The 14,441-nt window shown below is 42.4% G+C and overlaps 1 protein-coding gene across 1 annotated transcript; it reads left to right on the top strand.

The window, feature by feature from the left end:
• Window positions 1-4,042: 4,042 nt before the first annotated feature.
• On the top strand, window positions 4,043-7,232 carry LOC129862210 (dynein light chain roadblock-type 2). Its single transcript, XM_055933637.1, has 4 exons — window positions 4,043-4,151; window positions 6,333-6,408; window positions 6,586-6,753; window positions 6,975-7,232. Exons 1-4 carry the CDS (start codon window positions 4,149-4,151, stop codon window positions 7,016-7,018), a joined length of 291 nt encoding a protein of 96 aa, XP_055789612.1. The 5' UTR covers window positions 4,043-4,148; the 3' UTR covers window positions 7,019-7,232.
• The last annotated feature ends 7,209 nt before the right edge of the window (window positions 7,233-14,441 follow it).

The following is a 14,441-nucleotide window of genomic DNA, read 5'->3' as shown; positions in this document are numbered from 1 at the left end:
TACGCTATATGTACTAAGGATCCCTTATTCATGTTCTCTTATTACACTATATGTACTAAGGATCCCTTATTCATGTTCTCTTATTACGCTATATGTAATAAGGATCCCTTATTCATGTTCTCTTATTACGCTATATGTAATAAGGATCCCTTATTCATGTTCTCTTATTACGCTATATGTAATAAGGATCCCTTATTACATATAGTGCAACAAGAACACCCATTGTCTGTAAAGTTCTCTACGTTGATAGATTTAAACAAACAATGTTGGAATAATCATGGTCACAAGTCACAACCATGGACTCTAAACTCCATCTGCCTGATAGATTAATATAGAATATGAATTTTGGTTAAAATATCTTACATTTAATTAGGTTTTAGAGTCATAAAGCAACTGAGGAAAAGCTAGATTGCTACTGTGTACTGTACATCACCTGAAAGAATTAGAAAAATAAAAAATGTCTAAACGCCGTAAAACATCAACTCTGGCATATTGTTGTCTGACGTCAACTCCGTCAGAGTGCTGAAAGATCTGATAGAATGGTTATGTTTGGTGTTTTAGGCTGGGTTTCTGTACAGCACTTTGAGATATCAGCTGATGTAAGAAGGGCTATATAAATACATTTGAATTTGAATATGTTTGTATTGGGGATTTTCAAATGAATAATTTTCCATGTTTGTATTGAACTTTTATTTTTAGAGGCAAAAATATATCTGTTTTGAGTATCTGTTGTCAACTCTGCCACTGATGGCTAACCCTATTATTCAAAAAAATATATTGTCATCACTGTTCCGCAACATGTGCTTAAACAATTGAAGTATTTTCTGTGCTAGGCCTAAGGCATAATGTTTGCTTAATCATTTTATGTTCTAAATCTAGAAAAAGCATATCGAAATGCTAACGAAATTAGCCCTGGAACATTTAATAGTGCTATAAAACAAAACAAAAGGAAGTTTCAAGATTTGTATTACATATTTGAATAATCTAATGTTAGAATTTAACAATCAAGGCCTTTAAACACTTGTTGGACAATAATAGTAAAAATGAAATGCCTTTTCTGGTGTCTGACGGAGTTGACATAAATCCAGTTCGTTGCATTTTATAAAAAAATACACATAAAAAATTGGTAGTTCGGTTACATGGTGTGATAGCTGATACTTTGGTCTATCAAAATATATATTTCACATTTTGTTCATATTAAGGCAAATATTGTGGAGCAAAAGTTTACATTGTCCAATCTTTGAAGAATCCATGAGCTCTAAAACAGCATCTCTTTCTCTCAACCTCATCGCAAAATGTGTAAAATAGCATGAGATTAGCTATAAAACTGCCTTTTTTCTCTCTGGCCTTGCTTGGACCTTGCTGGCGGTTCCCACGAAACTGCGCCGTGACTGGTTTAAATCTAATCCGTTTTTCATGTTGGACATACATATTAGACCATACAAATTACACGCGGCAGGTAGCCTAGTGGTTAGAGCGTTGGGCCAGTAAAATTATGTCGTTCTGCCCCTGAGCAAGGCAGTTAACCCACTGTTCCCCGGGCGCCGAAGACTTGGATGTTGATTATGGCAGCCCCCGCACCTCTCTGATTCAGAGCGGTTGGGCTAAATGCGGAAGACACATTTCAGATGAAGGCATTCAGTTGTACAACTGACAAGGTATCCCCCTTTCCTTTCCATACATAAATATAGCCCTGTACAGGAAAAACTATCCATTGTTTGTGTTCATAAAATCAGGATCCAGTCTGCCCTTTTGTACTGTCGCCTTAACTCTCTGCTGACTGAATAATTCAGGACTAAATGTTAATTACAAAACAATAAATTAACTCTTTTAGTTTACTATTTTCTTGCTTCCAGTGGGAAATAAAACGCCATTCCATACCAGACTTGCACTCTTGGTTTGCCCAATAATGAAAAACAGCTTCTATCTCAAGGCCATCAGACTGTTAAACAGCCATCACTAACACAGAGAAACTGCTTCCTACATACAGACTCGAAATCATTGGCCACTTTATTAAATTGATCACTAGTCACTTTAATAATGCCACTTTAATAATGTTTACATATCTTACATTACTCATCTCATTTGTATATACTGTGTTTTATACCATCTATTGCATCTTGCCTATGCCGCTCGGTCATCGCTCATCCATATTTGTACATATTCTTATTCCAGCCCTTTAGATTTGTGTGTATTAGGTAGTTGTTGTGGAATTGTTAGATTACTTGTTAGATATTACTGCACTGTCGGAACAAGAAGCACAAGCATTTCGCTACAGTCGCATTATCATCTGCTAACCATGTGTTTGTGACCAATCAAATTTGATTTGATTTGACAATAAAGGTGACAAATTCTGACTATTAGCAGGTGATTAGGTGAGAAGCTTATTACTTAAGATAAACAATGGAAACAATCTGATCAGTAGATGGAGTGTTAACTGACTGACATACCTGTAAATGGTCTAATTTATCCTAATAATGAGAAGGCTGCAGACTTTACACATTTAAATCATCCAGCCTTACCTGCCAAAATGTGAATCAGGTGTTTTGGCTAGACAAATAAAATATATATTTTTAGGCAGTATCCTAGTATCTTATAGGGTGGTATCACCCCAATCATCACATAGATATTTTCCAAAAATGAAGTGGAAACAATGTTGATTGAACCAGTTTGTGCCCAGTGCTGACTCTGCTGATGAGATGAAGAGGATCTTGCATATCATTTGAAACTTCTGTGTTACTGTTGATGATCAATTTCACGAAAAGTATTTAATTAATTTACTTCATCATGATATTTGTTATGAATAAATCATGCTTTTTACCAAATTGCATCTCTCTTGACATTTTGAATAAACCGATTATTTGTTTGTAGAATGAGCAGCAATGCTATTCGGAATGTATACTCTGTGGATTTGGAAACTAGAAGCTCCCCGCTTTAACTGCGACACAACATACAGAAAATTGTGTACAGTGCAATATGCAATATGTCCAATATGAAAAACAGATTGGATTTAAGCTGATATACCACTCTTTACAGGCCGCAGAACGAGCAGCGACACCCATTGGGATGTAAAATCTGTGGATGTGGAATCTAGAAGTGCTTCTGAGTAAAATACTGAGACACATGTATGGTGCAATAAATGATAGGCGTACACTAGAGGCTGCTGAGGAGAGGACTGCTCATAATAATGCCTGGAACGATGCGAATAGAAACCATGTGTTTGATGTTGTTGATACCTTTCCATCTAATCCGTTCCAGCCATTACCACGTACCCGCCCTCCCCAATTAAGGTGCCACCAACCTCCTGTGGCGTACACACACAAAAACATTTTTTTTTTTTTTTTTTAAATTTTATCCCATTTTCTCCCCAATTTTTCGTGGTATCCAATCGCTAGTAATTACTACCTTGTCTCATCGCTACAACTCCCGTACGGGCACGGGAGAGACGAAGGTCGAAAGCCATGCGTCCTCCGAAGCACAACCCAACCAGCCGTACTGCTTCTTAACACAGCGCGCCTCCAACCCGGAAGCCAGCCGCACCAATGTGTCGGAGGAAACACCGTGTACCTGGCCCCCCTTGGTTGGCGCGCACTGCGCCCGCCCGCCACAGGAGTCGCTGGAGCGTGATGAGACAAGGATATCCCTACCGGCCAAACCGTCCCTACCCCGGACAACGCTATGCCAATTGTGCGTCGCCCCACGGACCTCCCGGTCGCGGCCGGCTGCGACAGAGCCTGGGCGCGAACCCAGAGACTCTGGTGGCCCAGTTAGCACTGCGATGCAGTGCCCTAGACCACTGCGCCACCCGGGAGGCAACAAAAACATTGTTGACCATTTAGGTTTGAAATCATTTTAAAAATCAACAAATAAATCACATAATATTTCATAGAAATGCGTTTAATTGGTTTTCCTATGAAAAATATATCGATAATTGTGCACAATTTCCTTAATATTCTTCCAAATGATTCACTTACATAGTATACAGGAAGGGACTCTTATTCTGAAGGATTCCAAAAATCCGTGACCCAGAAGTACTTAGTTATTCTTGCCTGCTTCACAGCGGTATCACTGAGGAAGAAAGAACAGAACGCTAGTGAAGAAAGGAATCTGCCTGCTAGACTACAACAACATTGACAGCACCTTCAAATATGGTACAAAAAATATAATGAATAATTAATTTTATTAACATTACATGTTTTGCCTCATGTAACTAGTTTAATAATAGTTATGTAAAGGGTTAGATACGTGACGGCAACAACAGCAAATATCCATTATCAACCCATCCCACTTTACGTAAGCTTGCTAGCTAACGTTATGCTAGCTCTCGAAAACCCTTCCTAAAGGGGTTTCAGCGGTTACGTTCGACCGTATTTAGCTTCATGTGAATCATGCGACGCTGTGTTTTAATGTTTAGGAAAGGCATTCATCGATTTCAAACCTGTTTTCGAAACATATGCTGATATCCCCCTTATCTTTTATATCAGGAAGAGTCTTTCAAATAAAAATCATGCGCCGAATATAACAGGTGTAAACCTTACAGTGAAATGCTTACTTACAAGCCCTTTAAACAATGCTTTAAGAAGTTAAGAAAAACGTGTTAAGTAAAACGTAGATAAGTAAAATAAATAAAAGTAACAAATAATTCAACAGCAGCAGTAAAATAACAGTAAAATAAGAATAACGAGGCTATATAGGTGTTTACCAGTACAGAGTCAATGTGCGGGGCACGGGTTAGTCGAGGTAATATGTAGAGTTAAAGTGACTGCATAAATAATAAACAGAGAGTAGCAGCAGCGTAAAAGAGTGGTCTGGGTAGCCCTTTGATTAGCTGTTCAGAAGTCTTATGTCTTGGGGGTAGAAGCTGTTAAGAAGCCTTTTGGACCTAGACTTGGCACTCCGGTACTGCTTGTCGTGCAATAGCAGAGAGAACAGTGTATGACTAGGGTGGCTGGAGTCGGGAGGCTTGGCCCCAGTGATGTACTGGGCCGTCCGCACTACCCTCTGTAGCTTTTGAGGATCTGAGGACCCATGCCAAATTTTTTCAGTCTCCTGAGGGGGAATAGGCTTTGCGTGCCTTCTTCACGACTGTCGTAGTGTTTTTGGACCATGATAGTTTGTTGATGTGGACACCAAGGAACTTGAAGTTCTCAACCTGCTCCACTGCAGCCCTGTCGATGTTAATGGGGGCGTGCTCTGTCCTCCTTTTCCAGTAGTCCACAATCATCTCCTTTGTCTTGATCACGTTGAGGGAGAGGTTGTTGTCCTGGCACCACACGACCAGGTATCTGACCTCCTCCTTATAGGCTGTCTCATCGTTGTTGGTGATCAGGCCTACCACTGTTGTGTCATCGGCAAACTTGATGATGGTGTTGGAGTCGTGTCTGGCCATGCAGTCATGAGTTAACAGGAAGTACAGGAGGGGACTGAGCACACACCCCTGAGGGGCCCTGTGTTGATGATCAGTGTGGCAGATGTGTTACCTACCCTTACCACCTGGGGGCGGCCTGTCAGGAAGTCCAGGATCCAGTTGCAGAGTGAGGTGTTTAGTGCCAGGGTCCTTAGCTTAGTGATGAGCTTTGAGGGCACTATGGTGTTGGAACGATGAGCTGTAGTCAATGAATAGTATTCTCACATAGGTGTTCCTTTTGTCCAGGTGGGAAAGGGCAGTGTGGAGTGCAATAGAGATTGCATCATCTGTGGATCTGTTGGGGCGGTATACAAATTTGAGTGTGTCTAGGGTTTCTGGGATAATGGTGTTGATGTGAGCCATGACCAGCCTTTCAAAGCACTTCATGGCTACAGATGTGAGTGCTATGGGTCAGTAGTCATTTAGGCAGGTTACCTTAGTGTTCTTGGGCAGTTTTGCACAGATTCACAATTTGTGTGCCTCCAGTTGACGAACTACTTACACACAGGTGTTCGGAGCACGCTAGATACAGTAGCCAATTATCACAGTTGGCCGACTGTCTTCCGTCTGTTTTCCATAAACCAGCGATGTTACATGTGGATATGGCCATGTGGGAACACTAACCCTATGTGTGTAGTAATTTAAGCTTTTGTTTTTTGTAAATTATTTATTTCTGAAGATATATTGCTTATATTTCCAAAAACCTACCGCAAGCGATGCGTGTTAATGTTTAGAGCAAGCTTCAATGCTCTTAACAAAAGTTCCCCAGTCAGAAGATACTATCATCAATAGTCGCTAAAGTGGTTGGCTTCTATGAATGCGGTAACATTATGCTAACTGTTGACTGTCTTGGTCAGATAAGCGTGCTAAAGCTGCTTGCTATAGCATAAAGATTTAGTGCTGTTTTATTTTCTCCCCTAAACAGGCAGAAGTTGAGGAGACACTAAAGAGAATTCAAACTCACAAAGGTGTAATTGGAACAATAGTTGTTAATGCTGAGGGTAAGCAATACAATCCCATGCCTACATTCTCTTATAGGAGCTGTACCTATAGCCACAAATATGTGGAGACAATTTTACACTTTAGACATACAATTTGAATGTATCTAGCAGGCTAACTAATCAGTACTACTCACATCACCTCTACTAAAGTTGATGCTATGTGTTGGTCTTTCTCAGGTATCCCAATCAGAACTACCTTAGACAACTCCACCACGGTGCAGTATGCTGGCCTGCTGCACCAGCTCACTATGAAAGCCAGGAGCACAGTCCGAGACCTCGACCCTCAGAACGACCTGACCTTCCTCCGCATCCGCTCCAAGAAGCATGAGATCATGGTGGCACCTGGTGAGTGAAGCAGAGGTGGTTCAGTTTCTCGAGGGAGGCCCAGACACATGTGAACATCAATATATCTGACATATCGATATTGTGCGGTTCATTTCTTAACTATTTCATTAATTGTTTAAGGTAAAGTTAATGAAACAATTACATTTAATAAAACGCATTCAGTGAAATGTAATGAGACACATTCAGGGTCTTACCGTTTGTTTTCCTCCTCTCTCTTCCAGACAAAGAGTATCTATTGATAGTCATCCAGAACCCCAGTGAATAGCCCCAGGATGTTCCTGTGAGAGTCAGGCTGTAGCTCCTCACACACTGATCTTTCTCAAGAATATGTTTTCTTTAGCTGAACCACACTTTTTGCTTTTTTGTATTTTCTTTGTCTACTTTTTAAACTCTGCAATATGATGCCTTACTCTATCTACTAATTATCTTCCTTAGCCATTGTCATTAATTCAAAACAATAAACAAGGATGTCATAACAATTGTATGTCTGGATGTCTTTTTTTTCCTGTTTCCGATGTCCACACCTGTATATGAATATTAAAAGATATATATTTAACCTTTATTTAACCAGGTAGGCCAGTTGAGAACAAGTTCTCATTTACAACTGCGACCTGGCCAAGATAAAGCAAAGCAGTGCGACAAAAACAGTTACACATGGGATAAACAAAAGTACAGTCAATAACACAATAGAAAAAGTCTATGTACAGTGTGCGCAAATGTAGTAAGATTAGGGAGGTAAGGCAATAAATAGCCCATAGAGGTGAAATAATTGCAATTTTGCATTAACACTGGAGTGATAGATGTGCAAGTAGAGATACTGGGGAGCAAAATAATAAATAACAATATGGGGATGAGGTAGTTGGCCGTGCTATTTACAGATTAACACAGTGTCCAAAGAAGGGCCAGATGTATACAGAATGGTGTCGTCTGCGTAGAGGTGGATCAGAGAATCATCAGCAGCAAGAGCGACATCGTTGATATATACAGAGAAAAGTCGGCCTGAGAATTGCACCCTGTGGCAGCCCCATAGAGACTATCAGAGGTCCGGACAACTGGCCCTCCGATTTGACATACTGAACTCTGAGAAGTAGTTGGTGAACCAGGCGAGGCAGTCATTTGAGAAACCAAGGCTATCGAGTCTGCCGATAAGAATGTGTGATTGACAGAGTCGAAAGCCTTGGCCAGGTCGATGAAGACAGCTGCACAGTACTGTCTTTTATCGATGGCGGTTATGATATCGTTTAGGACCTTGAGCGTGGCTGAGGGGCACCCATGACCAGCTCAGAAACCAGATTGCATAGTGGAGAAGGTACAGTGCGATTCAAAATGGTCAGTGATCTGTTTGTTAACTTGGCTTTCGAAGACTTTAGAAAGGCAGGGCAGGATGGATATAGGTCTATAACAGTTTGGGTTTAGAGTGTCTTCCCCTTTGAAGAGGGGGATGACTGCGGCAGCTTTAACATTTTTGGGGATCTCAGACGATACAAAAGAGAGGTTGAACAGCCTAGTAATATGGGTTGCAACATTTTCGGCATGATCATTTTAGAAAGAGAGGGTCCAGATTGTCTAGCCCTGCTGATTTGTAGGGATCCAGATTCTGCAGCTCTTTCAGAACCTCAGCTGTCTGGATTTGGGGGCTTGGGCAAGGTCCTGTGGGGGGTGCAGAGCTGTTGAGCGGGGTAAGGGTAGCCAGGTGGAAAGCATTGCCAGCCGTTGAAAAATGCTTATTGAAATTATCGATTATCGTAGATTCCTAGCCTCAGTACAGTGGGCAGCTGGGAGGAGGTGCTCTTATTCTCCATGGACTTTACAGTGTCCCAAAACTTTATGGAATTAGTGCTACAGGATGCAAATATCTGTCTGAAAAAGCTAGCCTTAGCTTTCCTAACTGACTGTGTATATTGGTTCCTGACTTCCCTGAAAAGTTGCATATCGCGAGGGCTATTTGATGCTAATGCAGTACGCCACAGGATGTTTTTGTGCTGGTCAAGGGCAGTCAAGTCTTGGGTGAACCAAGGACTATATCTGTTCTAATTTCTACATTTTTTGAATGGGGCATGCTTATTTAAGATGGTGAGGAAAGCACTTTTAAAGAGCAATCAGGCATCCTCCACTGACGGGATGAGGTCAATATCCTACCAGGATACCCGGTCCAGGTCGATTAGAAAGGCCTGCTCGTTGAAGTGTTTAAGGGAGGGTTTGACAGTGATGGGGGGTGGTCATTTGACCGCGTACCCATTACGGACGCAGGCAATGAGGCAGTGATTGCTGAGATCCTGGTTGAAGACAGCAGAGGTGTATTTAGAGGGCAAGTTGGTCAGGATGATATCTATGAGGGTGCCCATGGTGACGGATTTAGGGTTGTACCTGGTAGGTTCCTTGATAATTTGTGTGAGATTGAGGGCATCTAGCTTAGATTGTAGGACGGCCGGGGTATTAAGCATGTCCCAGTTTAGGTCACCTAACAGTATGAACTCTGAAGATAGATGTGGGGCAATCAATTCACATATGGTGTCCAGGGCACAGCTGGGGGCTGAGGGGTCTATAAACAAGCAGCAACAGTGAGATACTTATTTCTGGAAAGTTGGATTTTTAAAAGTATAAGCTCGAATTGTTTGGGCACAGACCTGGATAGTAAGACAGAACTCTGCAGGCTATCTCTGCAGTAGATTGCAACTCCGCGCCCTTTGGCAGTTCTATCTTGTCTGAAAATGTTGGGGATGGAAATGTCAGAATTTGTGGTGGCCTTCCTAAGCCAGGATTCAGACACGGCTAGGACATCAGGGCTGGCGCAGTGTGCTAAAGCAGTGAATAAAACAAACTTAGGGTGTCGGCTTCTGATGTTAACATGCATGATACCAAGGCTTTTACGGTTACAGAAGTCAACAAATGAGAGCATCTTGGGAATAGGTGTGGTGCTGGGGGCAACAGGGCCTGGGTTAAACTCTACATCACCAGAGGAGCAGAGGAGGAGTAGGATAAGGGTACGGCTAAAGGCTATAAGAACTGGTCGTCTAGTGCGTTGGGGACCGAGAATTAAAGGAGCAGATTTCTGGGCGTGGTAGAATCGATTCAGGGCATAATGTACAGACAAGGATATGGTACAATATGAGTACAGTGGAGGTAAACCTAGGCATTGAGTGACAATGAGAGCGGTTGCGTCTCTGGAGGCAACAGTTAAACCAGGTGAGGTCTCTGCATGTGTGGAGGGTGCGACAAAAGAGTTATCTAAGATATGCTCTGTGTTGATATCGCGCTGTGCAGACTGGCAGGTATAGACCGAGCTGAGGCTGGCTGGTGTCCTAGTTAATGTTGAAGACCGCTAGCAGTGGCTAACTGAGTAGTAGCTAGTTAGCTGGCTAGCTTCTGAAGGGGGTTCCGGTTCTAAAGTATAGAAATAGCAGATCCGTACCACATTGGGTGAGGCGGGTTGCAGGAGAGTATATTCAGCCCGTAGATGGAAAGTGAGATTAAAATATGTACGAAATATATACAGAAACAAACGAGGAAAACGATATTTACACCGGACGGGACAAGACAAAACACACGTCCGACTGCTACGCCATCTTGGATACTGAAGATGTTAGGAGGGTAGAGATTATTGGCTGAATCTGATTTCCGTTAATTTGGAGGAAGGTTGGTGTGTTGGAGACAACTCTGACCAAACTTTACAGCTCTATCACTGAGCAGCCGTATCGGACATGTTTTGTTTATATTCAACTGTTCTAGAATGCTGGATAAATGAGTTAGCTAGCTAACAAAATTGCTTGAAATAAGTTCCTCTTTTTGAGAAATATAGACTTGTAATTGACTCAACAACCCATATACAAATATAGCTTTCTTAATCAACCAGAAAATCAAGTCATATGTGGCTGTTTTATCAATGTTAGCTGGGTAATTTAATAATCCTGCTTCCTGGAATACCCCACTAGTATACTAAATTCAGCAACAACAAAAAAAAATCCCTTTTTCAGGACGCTGTCTTTCAAAGATAATTAGTAAAAATCCAAATAACTTCACAGATCTTCATTGTAAAGGGTTTAAACACTGTTTCCCATGCTTGTTCAATGAACCATAAACAATTAATGAACATGCACCTGTGGAACGGTCATTAAGACACTAACAGCTTACAGACGGTAGGCAAATAAGGTCACAGTTATGAAAACTTAGGACACTAAAGAGGCCTTTCTACTGACTCCAAAAAACACCAAAAGAAAGTTGCCCAGGGTCCCTACTCATCTGCGTGAACGTGCCTTAGGCATGCTGCAAGGAGGCATGAGGACTGCAGATGTGGCCAGGGCAATAAATTGCAATGTCCGTACTGTGAGACGCTTAAGACAGCGCTACAGGGAGACAGGACGGACAGCTGATCGTCCTCGCAGTGGCAGACCACGTGTAACAACACCTGCACAGGATCGGTACATCCGAACATCACACCTGTGGGACAGGAACAGAATGGCAACAACAACTGCCCGAATTTCACCAGGAACACACAATCCCTTCATCAGTGCTCAGACTGTCCGCAATAGGATGAGAGAGGCTGGACTGAGGGCTTGTAGGCCTGTTCTCACCAGACATCACCGGCAACAACGCCGCCTATGGGCACAAACCCACCGTCGCTGGACCAGACAGGACTGACAAAAAGTGCTCTTCACTGACGAGTCGGGGTTTTGTTTCACCAGGGGTGATGGTCGGATTCACGTTTATCGTCGAAGGAATGAGCGTTACACCGAGGCCTGTACTCTTAAGCGGGATCAATTTGAAGGTGGAGGGTCCGTCATGGTCTGGGGCGGTGTGTCACAGCATCATCGGACTGAGCTTGTCATTGCAGGCAATCTCAACGCTGTGCTTTACAGGGAAGGCATCCTCCTCCCTCATGTGGTACCCTTCCTGTAGGCTAATCCTGACATGACCCTCCAGCATGACAATGCCACCAGCTATGCTGCTCGTTCTGTGAGTAATTTGGCCAGCGAAGAGCCCGGATCTCAATCCCATTGAGCACATCTGAGACCTATTGGATCGGGGTGTGAGGGCTAGGACCATTCCCCCCTGAAATGTCCGGGAATTTGCAGGTGCCTTGGTGGAAGAGTGGGGTAACATCTCGCAGCAAGAACTGGCAAATCTGGTGTAGTCCATGAGGAGGAGATGCACTGCAGTACTTATTGCAGCTGGTGGTCACACCAGATACTGATTGTTACTTCTGATTTTGACCCCCCCTTTGTTCAGGGACACATTATTCCATTTCTGTTAGTCCACATGTCTGTGGAACTTGTTCAGTTTATGTCTCAGTTGTTGAATCTTATGTTCATACAAATATTTACACGTTAAGTTTGCTGAAAATAAACACAGTTGACAGTGAGGACGTTTATTTTTTTGCTGAGTTTATTATTCTATGGTGTGAACTCAAATAAAATACCAGGACGGCCCAGTAGAGGGCATACATGGGCTGTCACAGTGCATTCTCAGTGCTGCGATATTCACATCTTGAAAACAAATGTTCAGAATTTTGCCTGTATGTGGGTGTTATCATGTATAGAACATTGGGCGAATTCGTTTTGCATTGCAAGGTGCCCCGGGTAGGCGGTGTTTGTACATTTTAGACCAATCCATTGGTCCTTAACCGAAATCTCCACCCACCTGGGGCACTGGGCTATGCAAAACACACTTGCCCAATGATGGAAATGTCACTAGTGACCAAAACAAGTGCATATCCACCACAGCCACTACTGCTGGAGGTGGGGCATGTGGTCTACATGTGCCTCTCCTCAGGTTACAGGTTTTTGAATGGAACTACAATACAAGCTCACAAATCATTGGCTCACTTTAATTGGACCTAATTTTTTTCTTCACATTTTACAATGTTTCTCTAATACCTAGCTATTTATTTACATGGTAAGTCATTAAATAGGATATGTTGGTCATCAGTTAAACAAGCACAGTGTTCATGTGCAGACTTTGTCTTTGGATTATTGAGGATCTTGTATTGTGATAATGATATTGATAAACTAACAACAATTCAACATAGAAATAAAAAATATGGCACTGAATATGAACCAAAGTACCTCCATTTCAAGTTTATTCTACATAATTTAACACAAACATGATACAATACAATCAAGCAGTTAACTTCATGAAGGCACATAATCAACATACAGTATTAGTTACATTACAAATATTTTCTAACGTCCCAAAAACACAGATTTCAGTTATAGTGCAACAGCCAAGCAACTTAATAATCAAGTATGTATAATGGACTACTACCCTCTCATACTTCACCATCATTCCCTCCACCATTGAAGTGCACGTATGACTAATTTGTTTACACTTTGTTTATACTTAATTTGCTTATACATATTTGTTGATTGAACAATCTGTTTTGTTACATATAATTTTGTTGTTTTCATATGCATATTTTTATTGTTGTGGTTTTCATATAAATCCTCTGGTTTCCAACGTCACCTGCACACCGCTTTACCTTGTTTCCAACGTCACCTGCACACCTTTTTACCTTGTTTCCAACGTCACCTGCACACCTTTTTACCTTGTTTCCAACGTCACCTGCACACCTTTTTACCTTGTTTCCAACGTCACCTGCACACCTTTTTACCTTGTTTCCAACGTCACCTGCACACCTTTTTACCTTGTTTCCAACGTCACCTGCACACCTTTTTACCTTGTTTCCAACGTCACCTGCACACCTTTTTACCTTGTTTCCAACGTCACCTGCACACCTTTTTACCTTGTTTCCAACGTCACCTGCACACCTTTTTACCTTGTTTCCAACGCCACCTGCACACCTTTTTACCTTGTTTCCAACGTCACCTGCACACCTTTTTACCTTGTTTCCAACGTCACCTGCACACCTTTTTACCTTGTTTCCAACGTCACCTGCACACCTTTTTACCTTGTTTCCAACGTCACCTGCACACCTTTTTACCTTGTTTCCAACGTCACCTGCACACCTTTTTACCTTGTTTCCAACGTCACCTGCACACCTTTTTACCTTGTTTCCAACGTCACCTGCACACCTTTTTACCTTGTTTCCAACGTCACCTGCACACCTTTTTACCTTGTTTCCAACGTCACCTGCACACCGCTTTACCTTGTTTCCAACGTCACCTGCACACCGCTTTACCTTGTTTCCAACGTCACCTGCACACCGCTTTACCTTGTTTCCAACGTCACCTGCACACCGCTTTACCTTGTTTCCAACGTCACCTGCACACCGCTTTACCTTGTTTCCAACGTCACCTGCACACCGCTTTACCTTGTTTCCAACGTCACCTGCACACCGCTTTACCTTGTTTCCAACGTCACCTGCACACCGCTTTACCTTGTTTCCAACGTCACCTGCACACCTTTTTACCTTGTTTCCAACGTCACCTGCACACCTTTTTACCTTGTTTCCAACGTCACCTGCACACCTTTTTACCTTGTTTCCAACGTCACCTGCACACCTTTTTACCTTGTTTCCAACGTCACCTGCACACCTTTTTACCTTGTTTCCAACGTCACCTGCACACCTTTTTACCTTGTTTCCAACGTCACCTGCACACCTTTTTACCTTGTTTCCAACGTCACCTGCACACCTTTTTACCTTGTTTCCAACGTCACCTGCACACCTTTTTACCTTGTTTCCAACGTCACCTGCACACCTTTTTACCTTGTTTCCAACGTCACCTGCACAC

Source organism: Salvelinus fontinalis, chromosome 9, assembly GCF_029448725.1.
Source record: "Salvelinus fontinalis isolate EN_2023a chromosome 9, ASM2944872v1, whole genome shotgun sequence".
Lineage (NCBI taxonomy): Eukaryota > Metazoa > Chordata > Actinopteri > Salmoniformes > Salmonidae > Salvelinus > Salvelinus fontinalis.
This window is presented reverse-complemented; position numbering and strand designations above follow the sequence as displayed.

Bases quoted from the DNA above. Each gene is read 5' to 3' on its own strand.
- LOC129862210 (XM_055933637.1), top strand. The intron at 6,409-6,585 runs GTAAGCAATACA...GGTCTTTCTCAG, and splicing joins AATAGTTGTTAATGCTGAGG to GTATCCCAATCAGAACTACC. The intron at 6,754-6,974 runs GTGAGTGAAGCA...TCTCTCTTCCAG, and splicing joins TGAGATCATGGTGGCACCTG to ACAAAGAGTATCTATTGATA.